General features: G+C 39.7%; 2 protein-coding genes across 2 annotated transcripts in view; one reads left to right on the top strand and one right to left on the bottom strand.

The window, feature by feature from the left end:
* LOC127526149 (potassium voltage-gated channel subfamily KQT member 1-like) overlaps positions 1–15,451 on the top strand; it is a 426,478-nt gene that overhangs the window by 292,646 nt on the left and 118,381 nt on the right. Inside the window, exon 10 of the mRNA XM_051920670.1 lies at positions 7,953–8,014. Coding sequence (XP_051776630.1) covers positions 7,953–8,014 — 62 coding nt within the window. The remainder of the gene's footprint in view (positions 1–7,952; positions 8,015–15,451) is intronic.
* The window catches only part of LOC114644975 (cyclin-dependent kinase inhibitor 1B), a 280,849-nt gene continuing 273,098 nt past the window's right edge, over positions 7,701–15,451 (bottom strand). Inside the window, exon 4 of the transcript XR_007933781.1 lies at positions 7,701–7,711. The gene's annotated coding sequence lies outside the window, so the exon portion shown is untranslated. The remainder of the gene's footprint in view (positions 7,712–15,451) is intronic.

The following is a 15,451-nucleotide window of genomic DNA, read 5'->3' as shown; positions in this document are numbered from 1 at the left end:
GGAAAGGAGTTTGCCATCATCAGAATAGCTGATTGCATAAGACAACTAACCATATACATTGCATCAATATAATTTAAAAAGACTTACTTGTGCATCAATAATATTTTCAATGGACAGTATAGCTTTTAATGTTTTACCATGTTCTAACAAACATATCAGATTAATGTAAGCAATTTATTAACCAAGAGATGAATAAGTGTGACTTGCTCTAATCATCTTTGGTGGATCCAAAACAGTCTGAAATAAGCCCAGCTTGTCAATTTAAGCAAAGCATGCTTGCTAAGTGCACCTTTGGAATACCCCCCAGGTGTTCAAAACTTTCAAAGGCATCAACAAAGGGGATCCAGCAAAATTCTTTCACCTGAATAGTGAAACAAGTATTTGACAACACCATTGGAAATTAAGGGGAAGTATATATAAAACAGAAACCAGCAAGAACTTCTTCATACAATGCAAATCTGGAACAAAATATCAGAGTCATGTAGATGAAATGCAAAGCCTTGACAACCTTTAAAATTTATCTGGATGAGATATCCTGGGACAAGTTATCTATTGGCTTACCATATAACCTTAATGCCTTCCCCTTCTTTGTCAAACGTCGTATGTTACTCTTAAATAGAAATGACAATGAATAGAGCAACAACAAAAAAAGTCTAATAATTATTTCATACACTGAATGAAGAAATGAATGTGATACCTATTGCTCCTATCTTTTGTATAAGGAAAGTGTCTACTCCTTATACAGTTGTTTCAACTTGATTTCCAATCCTGACACAGCATCTCAATGAGGTTTAGGTTTAGGAAACTTTTCTTTTTCTTCACAAATTGTAATGTAAAATAGCTTGTGTTTTTAGTCAATGTTTTACAATAATACCCAGTTATGTTTTTACTTAATTTTACTTAATCCCTGATGTACTCCAGGGAAATCCCCCCAATACAGAGATGAATATATCGTTCCTTTAATAATGGAAAGTCATCTAGGTCCTTCTGCAGCAGATCATCCCTAAATGAATAACTGCCACTGCTTTGCTTGACCACTAGTATAAGGTTCTTACCATTCTGACTTTTTTATTTGATATGCTTTGTTAATCCCCAAGGGGAAAATGTCTTTTTACATAAACTTTGGAGATCAGAGCGCAGAGTCAGCCATTGTACAGTACCCCTCGAGCAATTTTCAGGTTAAGGGCCTTGCTGAAGGGCTCAATGGAGTAGGATCCCTTCTGGCTATGAAATATATTTTTTAATTTCTCCAGAGATGCAGTGCATATGTCAGTCTAAAACTTCCACTTTGTATCCACCTGCTCCTAAATACTGTTCCACAGCTCTTGATGGCCATCTGGGTATGTTTTTGACAAATCCAAGGACAGCATTCATATCCTTACTAGTAATTTCCAGTTTGTTAAACTGCCATATTTTCCATTTGTGCGCAGTGATGTTTTGATACAGTATGTCATGATATAAACCAGAGCATTCCTAGATGCTGTTCTAATGTCCTTTATAACTTCATGATTTTTCATTAATTTTATTGCCTTTCTCACAGACAAGTTTGGGACATTATGGTTTCGTTGAGCCTCACTACCTTAGAAGTGTTTTGTAAGCCTATCAAGGCTGACAGCCATCAGCAGGTTGTTTTCAGAGATTTCCATTGCTTTGTTATATTTTTGCATGTTGTGCCTTAAAAACCTGTGCTGAAAACATTTCAAGGATTACTGGATTTATACTAGGCAGAGCTAGCTTGAGTCTCATCTTACTTTTTACAGCTAACCAAATTATTGCTTTAGTGGAGTTGTGGGAAAGTATTTATCTTTTAGACACCTAAACTCTGTATGTTTCATTACTTCAACAGCAAAAAAATAAAATGAGATTTAAACATTTCTGCTATTTTTCTCTCAGGCTCTTAAGTAATTACTATACTACTATACTATATGACCCAAACTAAGATGTTATCACATTCACTGTGAAAAATATTTAATAATGCAGAAACAAGAGGCCCACATGTTTTTTTACAGCACAGTATAACAAGTCAGATAGTATGATTGCTTTATGAATTACAATTAAACAGCCAGGAATTTTAATTCTCAATGAAAAATGTAGTTTTATAAAAAAAATTGGCTTTGCATTGAGAATTAGATGAACTTTTGAGTATCTAAATTTCAGGCTGACAGAGCTTCTTTTAATTACTAATAAAGTTTGCATAGATAAGATTCAGAAAACAAACTCACAGGTTGACATATTGCAGGGAAAAATGACAAAAAGAAAGTATCAGTTATGTTAAACGTAACCTTTTTTCTGTGTACAGTACTTTTAACACATGCTGACTTTGTCTTGTGAGTTAAAAGTTTTCTGCATAAACAACAGCATTAGTCTTTATTAGAAACTACATGTTGTATCAAGGCGCTATATAAACGCCTGACCCAACACAGATGGACACGGGAGGCACGTATAAAATAAATAGATTTTCTTTGTTCTTCACCTGTAGGGTACGTCTTCCCCATAATCCCCACTGGCACAACGCTGTTCCAAGTGTACAAGAACACCAATAAGCACACCATACTCCTCTCTTTCGGCTCCACCATTCCTCCTCTAAGCTTTGTCCTCCTCCTCTTAACTCTGGCCCCTGAGTGGTGGTTGCTGGCTCCTTTTATTAGGCACCCAGAAGTGCTCCAGTTGCTTGATTGCCGACTGCACTGTGGCGAAACTAGTGCCCAGAAGGGCCTAGCAGCTCCTGTGGAACCCAACAGGGCTGCACCAAACTCCAACCCCCATGAAGCCCTGCAGGAGTCAGAGGCACCGCTGCAACCCAGGGAGGCTGCCATCTAGCGTCCAGGGGGAGATATTGGGTTTCCCATGCTTGCTCCTCTGGAACATATGCTGCAGGGGCTTCCCGGCCAGGCATGGGCCCCGGCCATCTGTCACAATGTATTTATTAAACCAGAAATGGGTTAGCTTACTACCATGCACTGTAAAGGTTCTGTATTGCCTTAAAGATAAGTTTAGAACATCAAGGTATTTCTAGTAAATTGAAGGGTTAAAGGAAAAGATGAATATCCTCAAAGAATCAAGATGAATATCCTTCCTAAACCTCTTTTCAATTTCAAAGCATCCCAATATACTGTACTGTACATTAACAAATCATCCATATTACTAACCGAGAATGCTAAACCGGATGGACGCAGGGACATCCGGCCATAGGCCGTAGCCGCAAAAAGACGTACTGCGCAGGCGCCCCAAGAAATGAGGCACCGCGAGAGGCGGGCGCAACCACAGAAAAAAGGAGTGAGCACAGAAAAAAGGAGTCAAAGAAATGAGGCGCCGCGACCACAGAAAAAAGGAGTCAGCAAAGAAAAAAGGAGTCAAACGCAGGCGACGCACACAGCGCCGCACGAAACCCATTGCACACGAAACTAGCACACAAAAAAAAAGAAGCCGCTCATGCCCACCTGCAAGCACCCAACCCCCCTACAAGCACCGATCGGGACACACACAAAGAGGACGATTCAACAAGCCCCCTGGCACACAAAAAAAAAGAACCCAAAACCACCCCGCCCACCCTACAAGCAAGGGACGGGACACACACAAAGAGGAGGATTCAACAAGCCCCTGGCACACAAAAAGAAAGAAGACGCTCGCGCCCCACCAATCCCCCCCCCCCCCCCTCCACAGACGCCGGAAAACCACACAGCGCCGCCCGAATCCCATTGCACACGAAAGGGGACCCACACAAAGAGGAGGATTTAACAAGCTCCTAACGCACCAAAAAAAAGAAGCCGTGACCGCCACGCCAAGCCCATTAGAGACGAGACATGGCACACGACACGTTCACAACAACGACGAATCAGACCCACAAACAAACTAACATCAATAAGAAGTGACACCCAAAGCCCCATTTGTAAAGGAACCGTCCATATTAAACATACGTCATCTCAACACCTTCACACTATGCAGCATACGTGGATCTCCTTACAATAAACCACTATTAACCGTTCAACTGCAGAAAAGGCTCCATATTAACAGTGAGTGCGATCCTCCTTATTACTTATCCATATTTCGCACGCTGAGGAACAAACAAGTCATGAATACACGCTCACGGGTACAAAACGATTCGGCTCGGATAACGGAACCAAACACACGAACCCGCATGAAACAACAAAATACACGGCGGCGCATACAACGCGCTTCTGAAACTCCGGGAGAAAAAATGTCTCGGCTCAAAAAACGCAAAGCTCAACTAACCCCATTACAGAGACGTGCCCAAATGGACAGACACAATAAACGTAGACGCATACAGCGCGCGTCTCAAAGTGCTGCATCGAAACAGGCACGAGTTCAAACCGAAAGACCTCGCGTCTCAGACATACAAAAACGGGAGCGAAGAGACAGCATAAATGAACGCAGACGTCTACAACGCGCATATGAACTGACAGAAAACAAGCACGCAAGGCTCCAAAAACAGAAAGCTCAACTGACCGACATACAAAAACGGACAAGGCTCGATACAAACAATGCACGACGTAGACTGAAATGGACTTTTCGCACAGCACAGGCGAATCGATTGTACCTCCAAAATAGCGCGTCCCAAATACTGGACATGCAACAACGTGCCTCTCAAACGCCACAAGCAAAACCTGCCTGTCGCGGACATCAACGCCAGACACCTGCTAAACGCTTGCGCCACTTGGCTGACAACGCGTTCAATAATGAGTACACTATTGAGGAAAATTCATTGGGATTAATGAATGTCATTTGCAATCATTGTCATTCACTTAACTTCCCTGAAGAAACAACTGGCAATACAAATAATGAATTTACACGTTGTTGTCAAAAGGGTCAGATTAGACTGCCTCCTTTACATTCATATCCTGAATATCTACAGAAGCTTCTAACTAACGATGTGCCTGAAAGTAAAAACTTTATGAACTGCATTAGATCCTACAATAGTTCATTTGCTTTTGCATCTACCGGAGTACATATCAGGACACCAAAAGGCAATGACCCATACTGCTTTCGCATATGTGGACAAATATGACATCCGTCTTGCGAAACTGTTAATTATTGATGAATGTACAATGGCATCCAGTCACTTACTCAACACCATTGATAAACTTCTACAAACGTTGATGAATAATAATATTCCCTTTGGAGGAAAAGTACTTTTATTAGGAGGTGATTTTAGACAATGCTTGGCTATTATTCCACATGCCATGCGCTCAGCTATTGTTCGGTCCACCTTAAAATACGCAGACAATTGCCATTGCTTTCAAACAATACAGTTAGTACAAAACATGCGATGTCCAGATCCAGAATATAACAATTGGCTATTACAACTGGGAAATGGTACACTCACCAATATAGATGGACTTCACCCAAATATTATTACAATTCCCCAATCCTTTATCTGCGACAACTTAGTTACAGAGATATTTGGAACAGCAATCTCATTGGACCAAATACTCCTTTTAACACAACGCACTATATTATGTCCAAAAAATATTAATGTTGATCACATTAATAACCAGGTCATTTCATTACTTCCTGGAGAGGCACGGCTCTTTCTAAGCTCTGACAAAGTTGACTCTGATGACGACAATGAACATATGAATTTCCCCTTAGAATATTTGAACACTATTAACCCGGCCGGATTACCACAACACAATCTTAGCCTTAAAAACGGAACAATAATCATGCTATTAAGAAACCTTTACACTAAACAGGGTTTATGCAATGGCACACGTTTAGTCGTCAACACCATGACACACAATGTTATTCAAGCAACAGTTCTTACAGGATCACATGCTAACAATACTGTTCTCATTCCTAGAATTGACCTTACGAGTTCTGACCTAGAATTACCTTTTACATTGAAATGCCGACAGTTCCCCATTAAACCTACATTTGCCATGACCATCACCAAATCACAAGGACAAACCATGGACAAGGTTGGCATCTACCTCTCTGAGCCCATTTTTGGACATGGACAACTTTATGTTGCCTTCTCACGTGTTCGACGTTCATCTGACGTTAAAGTTAAAGTTATAAATGCTCCATGCCAAGGAAGACTCATTCAAGGACAACACACCATCTTTACTACTAATGTTGTGTACAAACAAATATTCCAATAAACCATTACTCTGTGCCAAACACTGTGTTTTTTGCTTTCTATATGCATCATACACACCTCCACACTATTCTATATCTCATTCATACATCTCACTCTTTGTCATGCCCCAACGCCAGGGATTGGCGAGCGAAGCGTGCAGGGGGCGGAGCCCCCTAGTTTTTTAAGAAATTAGATTCAATCATAACCAAATTTACTTGGAATTCAAAACATCCATGCATCCAAAGGGCACCCCTACAAAGACTTAAGGCAAAAGGTGGCATGGCTCTACCTAACTTTGTTTTATTATTGGGCAGCAAATGTACAAGCTATAAAAATCTGAACATTGACATAAACAGATGAACACACACAGACTTGGTCCACAATAGAAACACAATCCTGTGGTACTTCTTTATATTCTCGCTTTGTACCCCAGTAAATACAAATTATTGACAATATACTAGCAACCTAATTGTGCTTCATTCACTCAGAATATGGAACCAATGTAGGAAATACTTCAAGACAGAGAAGCTTTTATCTGTGACACCTCTGCACAATAGCCACCTTTTTCCATCCTTTTAAACTTACATAGTTTTTAATGTTTGGAAAAAGTATGGATTAAATCACTTTGTATCACAAATCACAATTTGTACTTATATAACTTCTTTGCATCCTACGAACAGTTACACTCCAAATTTACCTTCCCACCAACACAATTTTTCCACTATTTCCAAATTAGAAACTTTGCTAAACAAAATCTGCCCAATTTTCCTCACCTCCCACCTATTTCTATTATGGAAGAAATATTGAAAGACATTTCTATAATATATAACAACATTCTAAAGTCCCTTCTTTTCAAAGAACCCAGAGTACATTTGAAAAAGGGTATTTTACTCAATATTTCAGAAAATGAGTAGAAGACAGCCATGCACAGAATTCACTCTAGCTCCATTTGCGCAAAGTATATAGTTAAAAAATTTAACTAAAATTGCAATCGAGCTCCAGCCTCATTGGGCCATATGTTTTGGGCGTGGACCAAAATCTTTAAATGCCTTTCACACAGCATTTGTGTCACAATCACTCCCAATCCATTAACATCTGTGTTTCATGTACTCACGGATAAGCTTAAAGTGGAGAAGGACAAACAAACTGTAATTGCCTTTACTTCACTATTAGCACATAGCGGAGTGGTGGCTCTGAGGCTAGGGATCTGCACTGGCAATCGGAAGGTCGCCGGTTCAAATCCCGTAAATGCCAAAATGGGACTCTGCTCTGTTGGGCCCATAAGCAAGGTCCTTAACCTGCAATTGCTGAGCGCTTTGAGTAGTGAGAAAAGCGCTATATAAATGCAAAGAATTATTATAGACTTAACTGGAAGAATCCTAGCCCACCTGTTTTAAGTCAGTGGGTAACTGATGTTATATACTATTTGAAACTGGAAAAAAATCAAACTCTCACTTAGAAGATCTGATTAAAACCTTTTTAAAACCTGGCAGGATCTAATTAATAATATTTTAGAATAAGTATTTATATTGGGGAAAAGGATTCTCTCCCCTCTTTCTACTCTTATTACTCTGGCTGTTGATCTTCCTCTCTTTCTTGTTGGTGGGGGTTAAACTGACTTTAGTTTTGTCAAGTTTGACTTGTTTGTATGGAATGTTAAATGCTCTTAATAAATTCAATAAATAAGTTCAGTAAATAAATATACAGATAGCATAATGTAATTTAATAACTATATGCTATTATAAAGTGAATAATGTTTTTCTTGATTAGGTATAAATTATAAACAAATGTTTATTGCTGCATAATACCAATCATTTCTGAATGGTGATGAGAAAATGTTTTGCTTCTGTTTTAGAGAAGGGTCTAGACAAGGGGTACTATACAGTAGGGGCCAGAATGATCCGCCTGGAAGATAAGGTAAGTGAAAACTATTTTTCTGCCATTGTCACTGCCTGATCTGAATGGTGTTGACTCTACAATCATATCTCGTGTATAACTGCTGTGGGAAAGTTGGTTTTAAGTGAAGATGGTGTACATTACTTCCTGCCTGCAACGTTTATGGTTGATTGAGGTTCTTTCAACCCCATGACATAGAGCAGTGACTCTCAGACCAGTTTCACAATAAGCTGAAATCAATTTAATTTAATTATATGGTCTTTTTTCTCCTCTCTTTTTCTGCAATCAGAGCACAGCGGTGTAATTTTATACTTTTTTATACTATATTTATAAAGCATTTTAAAATATCTGCATTTTTGCTATAGCTTTAAACAGTTGCTTATCTATTCATGTGACATTTTCTCTGTAGTTTGCTCCCACAATTGTAACCAAGTAATTGCAATTAACAATGAACAGAGCAGACAACACCAAGTGCTGAAACGCTGCAACTACAGCAGCATCAGACCCACTAACGTCCTCATTGTATTAAAATATTGCCAAAATTAGTTTTGTAATTTCAACATTGAACTCAGAACAATGGGAAAATAACAATGGGAAATAACAGCTTACATAATTTGGCTGGGAGTCACATTAAAAAGAGATGCTGGTTGGGGGAAAAATGGGGTTGTTAGCACTGAGTTTGAAAACCACTGTTTAGGGTAAATGTGCTAATAAGCTATTGTAAGTAAGGCAAATAGTCTGTTTTATTCTTTCTTAATCCCAAAGTAGCAGATTTTGTCATTGTCTTAAAATGGAAATCATGGTTTTAGAATTTAATTTGATATAAAGGTATTGTCCCGCTTATGAAAATGACTGAAATGTACTGAAAAGAATTCTTTTTCATAGTCTCATTTCCAAAGCCCCTTTTATATTCCCTTCTCTATATTATCATCTCATATAAATCCTGTTTACTTTAGCAAATATTTTCTTTTTAACCTTGGCTAATTGAATAGATTACAATATGCAAGCTTTCATGGCATCTCTGGCCCCTTCTTCACACAAGGTGTAATCCTTTTTAACCTTGATATTTTACAATGGAAACTGGAAGTAGGAGAAACTGCACTATTAGTACCTGGGAACTTGGCTATTACCGTGTATAATGTGATAGGCTGCTATACATAACTCCTGCATCCTGTAATTATGCTTCCAGTCTGACCTTTCAAAATTTTAATAAGTTTGGAGAGGCCTAATATCTTTACTATTTTAAGATTAATAAAAAGAAAAGTAAGATGCACAGTATTCTATCCTTTTTTGAATATATTTAATATGCTTCAATGTTAAAGGGGGACCATGCCATGGCTTGACAGCATTGGTTGCATGGCAGGGTCCAACCCTGAATGAGGACACACATACTCATACTCAGTTACAAAGGGTTACTTTGTTTTTGCCATTCAACCAAATATGCATCTTTGGGAGGAGAGAGAAAAGATGAGTTGATGGGCCCCAGTTTGAGAGTCCCTGAAGCTGCTAGACAGAAATGGTACCCACTGAGCTTTCCCCAGATTAACACACTTATAAAGAGCACAAAGAAAAAAATTTGTTTCTCTGTGAGCATTGACTAGTATGACTTTTTTCTCTTTTATCTATAATACTTATCCGCAATTCCAGGAGATATATTTTTTCTTTTTTGCATCAGTAAATTTTGCCCTCACCTTTTGTAAATGAGTTTATTGTTTATATATAGGTCAGGCATTTTCTTATAGGAAATCACAGTCACATGTTGCCTAGGCCAGAACTAAGGTGAGGTTTAAATATCTAATGTGCGTCTTCAGTAGATTTACTGATTTACTGAGATTTACAGGTGGTTCTACAATTATTTTCTATAGGCTAGCATACATAAAATAGAATGCATTATGGCATCTGTGTCTTCTCAAACAATGGTTGCTCATACTCTCTTGATCCACTGGTGGTTAATTGAGATTCCAGAATTTATTTTATCTTCCAAATGGTGTGAAATGTGGTTACAATAATATAAGCCCCATCGCACAATTTCTCATACTGTCAAACCCTAATGCCAAAAATTCCATGTGATTATATCAAAATACTGTAAAGGGTTCTGAGCTGACAAGAGTTTGCCAGGGGCTAGGGTATCACCAAATTGACACATGGCATACCTGAGTCCCATAGGAAGCCTTCAGAAGACAGTGAGCAACACTGACAGTAGGAATGGTTCTCCATGTGCAGCGAGTCCTATGGTAGTGCTGTTTGTCATAGTAGGACTTTAGGCATGAGCACTACCATTAGTGTATATGTATGAGAGGGATGGCTATCAGAAATGTATGTGGCTGGCAGGCTCAAAGGGTACATTTGGAAGAAAGACTTGTCTTATGTCAAATGTGAAGCTAAAGAAGAGGAAATACTGGAGAGAGCACACAGTCACAAAAGATAATACAAAGGACCAAGTAATCCCACAACTAGCCCTAGTGCTGTAAGTAAAACCAAAAGCTTAAAAGTACAGAAAAACTAGGATTATCTATAGGGAGTTCAATTCTGGCTCCTCTAGAGCTTAGGGAATGCTACCTTTGACCCTAGGAAGTGAGCAAACAGGGACTTTGATTAGCTGCTTTGTGGCCAAGTGGGCAAGCCACTCCAACAGAGAGAAAGGTGTTTATAACCTGTTTAATCAAGCCCAGAGAGACAGAAGGTTTGGTTGAATATTTGCACTTTGTATTCTCCTTTTGTGTTTTCCTCTCTGTATTTTTTTTTGCATACTAAAGACAACATTCTGCACCTGCTTTTGCCTCTTCTGCATTCTTTTGGATGTATAACGGTGTTATAAAGTACCCTCTAATTATAACATATATAGTACATACTGTATCTGATTTGTCCTCCTTCTATTTCCAGCAGACAAACTTAGTTTACCCTGTGACAGACTGGCTTCCCATCCAGGTTTGGTTTCTGTTTCACACCTTATGCTGGTTAGACAGAATTTGATTTATCTTGAGCCTAAAGTTGGATTAGGAAGGTCAAATACATTAAATAACTGACGGATAGAGAAATCTTTACGGCTCTTAGAAGGCACAACATCTATGCAAGGAGCATCTATATATATAATTCACTAAGGCAGCCGACCATGGCAGGCAAGACGCAAGAAAGAGCCACGCCCATGGCAGGCAAGACGCAAGACAGAGCCATGCCCATAATTCACTAAGGCAGCCGACCATGGCAGGCAAGACACAAGACACAGCCACGCTGGCCAACTCACAGAGCCCCGCCCACCAACAATTCACTAAGCAGCTGACCATGGCATGCATGACAGAGCCCCGCCCGCCAACTATAACAGTCCCCCCACGTCCATTACCTTCACATTGTTTTCCTTTTATTTCTGATCCCATTCAACAACTATATGGCAACATCGAATTCTCATCTGTGACTCCGGAAAAACTCAGTACGCGAGCTATATTAAGTGTCACCAACGAAGACTCGCTACACTGTAACTTATCCCTACTGACGAAGTAACTTTCACCAGCGCTGCCTCCATCGTCACAGACGATCCCGCAGATCAAGTTTCATTCCCCGAACAATTTCTTAACAGTCTTACTCCCACTGGCATGCCTCCGCATAAACTCAAAATTAAAATAGGTTCAGTCGTCATGCTTCTCAGAAACCATCCATGGCAAGCAAGACGCATGCAAGACAGAGCCACACCCGCCAACTCACAGAGCCCCGCCCACCAACAATAATTCACTAAGCAGCTGTGCGTGCCGATGATTCCCGCACATGTTCAGTCTCTCCCTGTGCAATCCCTGTGCAGCGAGTGAGCGAGCGAGCGAGACAGAGAGAGAGAGAGAGAGAGAGCGACACACACAGGCGCGTGAGAGAGACACACATACACACAGGTGCGCGAGAGAGACACACACACATACAGGCGCATGAGAGAAACACATGCACACAGGCGTGCGAGAGAGAGACACACACACACAGGTGCGCGAGAGAGAGACCCACACACACAGGCGCGAGAGAGAGAGACACACACACACAGGCACGCGAGAGAGACACACACACACACAGGCGCGCGCGAGAGAGAGAGACACACACACAGGCACGCGAGAGAGAGGGGTCTGGACGCATAAGGCAGAGAAGGCAATTGAAGAATGTACCGGGCTTGATTTTGTTTTCACTTCTGTTTACAGCGATCGGTTCGTAGTGTGCATTGTTGCAATGTTGCTTTTCTTGGTGGTTTATTACATTACGGATGTTTCAAATGTTCATTTTTTTCTCTGTGCTTAAAACTCATTAAAAAAGTGTTTCTCAATGGAGATTCCAGAACAACTCAGTATGCTAGCTATATTAAGCGTCACCAACGAAGACTCGGTACACTAAGTACTGAAACTTATCCCTACCAACGAAGTAACTTTCACCAGCATTGCCTCCATCGTCACAGACGATCCCGCAGATCAAGTTTCATTCCCCAAAGAATTTCTTAACAGTCTTACTCCCACTGGCATGCCTCCACATAAACTCAAAATTAAAATAGGTTCAGTCGTCATGCTTCTCAGAAACCTCATGCCAGCAAGAAGTCTCTGTGATGGCACTAGACAGACTGTTACCAGCATTCACCGCAATGTACTGGAGTGTAAAACTATCGCAGCTCCTACCTCACAAACTGTCCTTATTCCCCGGATATCCCTGATCCCATCAGATTCAAATTTGCCTTTTACTTTTACACACAGACAATTTCCTGTTAGATGGGCCTTTGCAATGAGAATTAATAAGGCACAGGGACAAACTTTCAAAACGATATGCCTGTATCTGCCAAACCCAGTTTTCAGTCACGGACAATTGTATGTTGCTCTCTCCAGAGTTCCATCTTTTCATTCACTCACAGTCGTATCCTCAAATCCACCCCATTTGTACAACTGTGTCGTTCAGGAAGTGTTCACCCATCAATAAATAATTATGCGGCGTAGGGTTGGCTAGTATAAATATAATCTTTAGACCATGACTGTCCAAGAAATAAACTAAAGTACTGTGTGCTCTTGGAAAGGGTAACTAAAAAATCAGAATGCACATTTTTCAAGGAGTACTTTTAAGCACATGGATAGTTTAGTAACTCTTTTTTTTAATCAGTCGAGTAATAATTCATTTAATATATTTTATGCAGCCAATATTTGTGTGTTTGAGTCCATCCCTTTTAGTAATTATTATAGTTAAAGCATAAAGTTACAAGAACAGGAAATATGATTATGAAATTGATAATAATCAGAAAAGAAATGACAGCACTTTTTATTTTAAAGTGCACTAAGATTATGCAGCTGAAAAGGCTAACAAAATCTAAGATTAGTTTTAATAATATAATTTGTAGAAATAGGGTTAAATCATGGTGGCGCAGTGGTTGTGCTGCTGCCTTGCAGTTAGGAGACCCAGGTTCACTTCCTGGGTCCTCCCTACGTGGAGTTTGCATGTTCTCCCCGTATCTGTGTGGGTTTCCTCTGGGTGCTCCGGTTTCCTCCCACACTCCAAAGACATGCAGGTTAGGTGCATTGGCGATCCTAAATTGTGCTTGGTGTGTGCCCTGTGGTTGGCCGGTGCCCTGCCCAGGGTTGAGTTATGTTTCTAAAAAAACACATATTCGATGAACTTAACTAAGTAAGAGCAAAGTAAAGTTAAGAGAAATGTTTCATTTTAAAAAGGATGCATTTTCTCACATTTGAACTGAATTTTTCCTTACGAAACTGCTTCAGCTGCTGCAAATTTATTTGTTATTTTGCATGACTAGGGTGTTTCAGGTTTTGTTATATTTTGGTTGGACTGAATTCTAGAAACTTTTTCCAATTAATTAATTTTTGGTAGATTTTGTGGAATGTTTAAGATTATCTATTCTATTCTTAATTTTACATAAGGAATATAGGGTCTGATGTTCACGTCTAGAATATTTTAGGATTACAAATCCATAGTTCGTTCGATGATGTCAGGGGGCAGAAAAGCCCACACAAAACTAAAACTAATTGAAAGCAAGCATAGTTATTTTACTATTTCGCAATGATGATGCTCAGCTAAATGTGACATTCTGATGTGACTAAAAAGATCTTTCACTTTGCTTATACTGCTAAGAATTGAATTAAACAGACAAGGGCACCATGTTCTTAATAACTTCTTCCAGCTCCCCCTGGAGAGGTCCCATATGCTCTGATGCCAGTCAAACCCCCATAGTATCTTGGGTATGTCCCTATTGGTGGTGTCCATTGGTCATTTTACTACATGCACAAACAACTTCAACTGGCTTCCATTTCCCACAAACAACTCCCACAATGCTGAGTTGTGCATCCTGTACAGGAAAATGAGTCTAAAAACCCTTCACAGAACCCTCATTTCAGCTGCATGATCTTAGTTTTTGGACATTACCAGAGCTTTTGACCATAGGTGGTGATGGTAATACTGTAGTTGTAGTATTGTTGTGTGAGTAGAGTACAGTAAAATTCTTACTTGAATATCCAAGCAACAAGAAACATGTCATCACTCTCCAGTGACATGATAAAGAAGAATGTATGAGAAAACAAAACAACAGCTTACTTGATGTAACATAACCCTGTTTACATACCATTTGTTCAGTTATGCTACCATTTTCAGAAATCATCTAGAAAATCCTTTGTGAAAAACTCCAGTACAACTTTGCACAAATTTAAATTACTTAATAAGTTGTATGAGAAAAACAAAGTTCAAAGCTGGCCTGCAATACAAACTGGCAATGCTGAACCCGATTTGATGTCTACTACATATCCTTGGATGCACTGCTATATGCTGTCCATGAAAATTAAGACACACCCTTATTGGAGCTCAATTCCAACAATGAATGTAAACAACTTTATGACTAGTATGTAACAATATCCCCTCCTCCCAAAATAGTACTTCCGGATCTTGCTAATGAGCCACCTGGAGTACTCCCAGGTGCAGTATAAAAGGAGTCACCCGCTTTCATTCTGGGAGATTGGGTCAGGAAGAAGGAGAAAAGGTCAAAGAAGAAGAAGCTTGCTAAAAGAAGTGGAGGTGGGGAGAGTGAGAGGAAGAGAAAGTGATGAAGAGAAAGAAGGAAAGTGTGCCCTGATGCTGTGTACTGTGGTTTGGGACTGTGCTGTGCGGGTGGGAAACAGGAGAAGGCATTTCAGAGAAAAATAAAAAACTTATGTGTTGAACTTTTGTCTTGCATCTGTCTGTGTCGGGTTTGGGGAGCTGTGCACCCCTTGCAGACTGCATTGGATATTTTCTAACTTCCAGGAATTTCACCATTTCCCCATTTAAATGCATTAAAGACAATTTTGATTAGTTGGTGGTTTTCTTTGTGGGCTTGCTCCCTTATCAAGGTGGAACCCATACATAATTAACTAATAGAAGTAATAAGTAATTAAATGATCCAAACAAAAAGGAAAGGAAAAGATTCAAATTTTAACTGAATTACAAAGAAAGTAAATACACAGAAAT

Source organism: Erpetoichthys calabaricus, chromosome 1 (assembly GCF_900747795.2).
Source record: "Erpetoichthys calabaricus chromosome 1, fErpCal1.3, whole genome shotgun sequence".
Taxonomy (NCBI): domain Eukaryota; kingdom Metazoa; phylum Chordata; class Cladistia; order Polypteriformes; family Polypteridae; genus Erpetoichthys; species Erpetoichthys calabaricus.
Note: the sequence above shows the minus strand (reverse complement) of the source record. Positions and strands in the feature narration are given on the sequence as shown.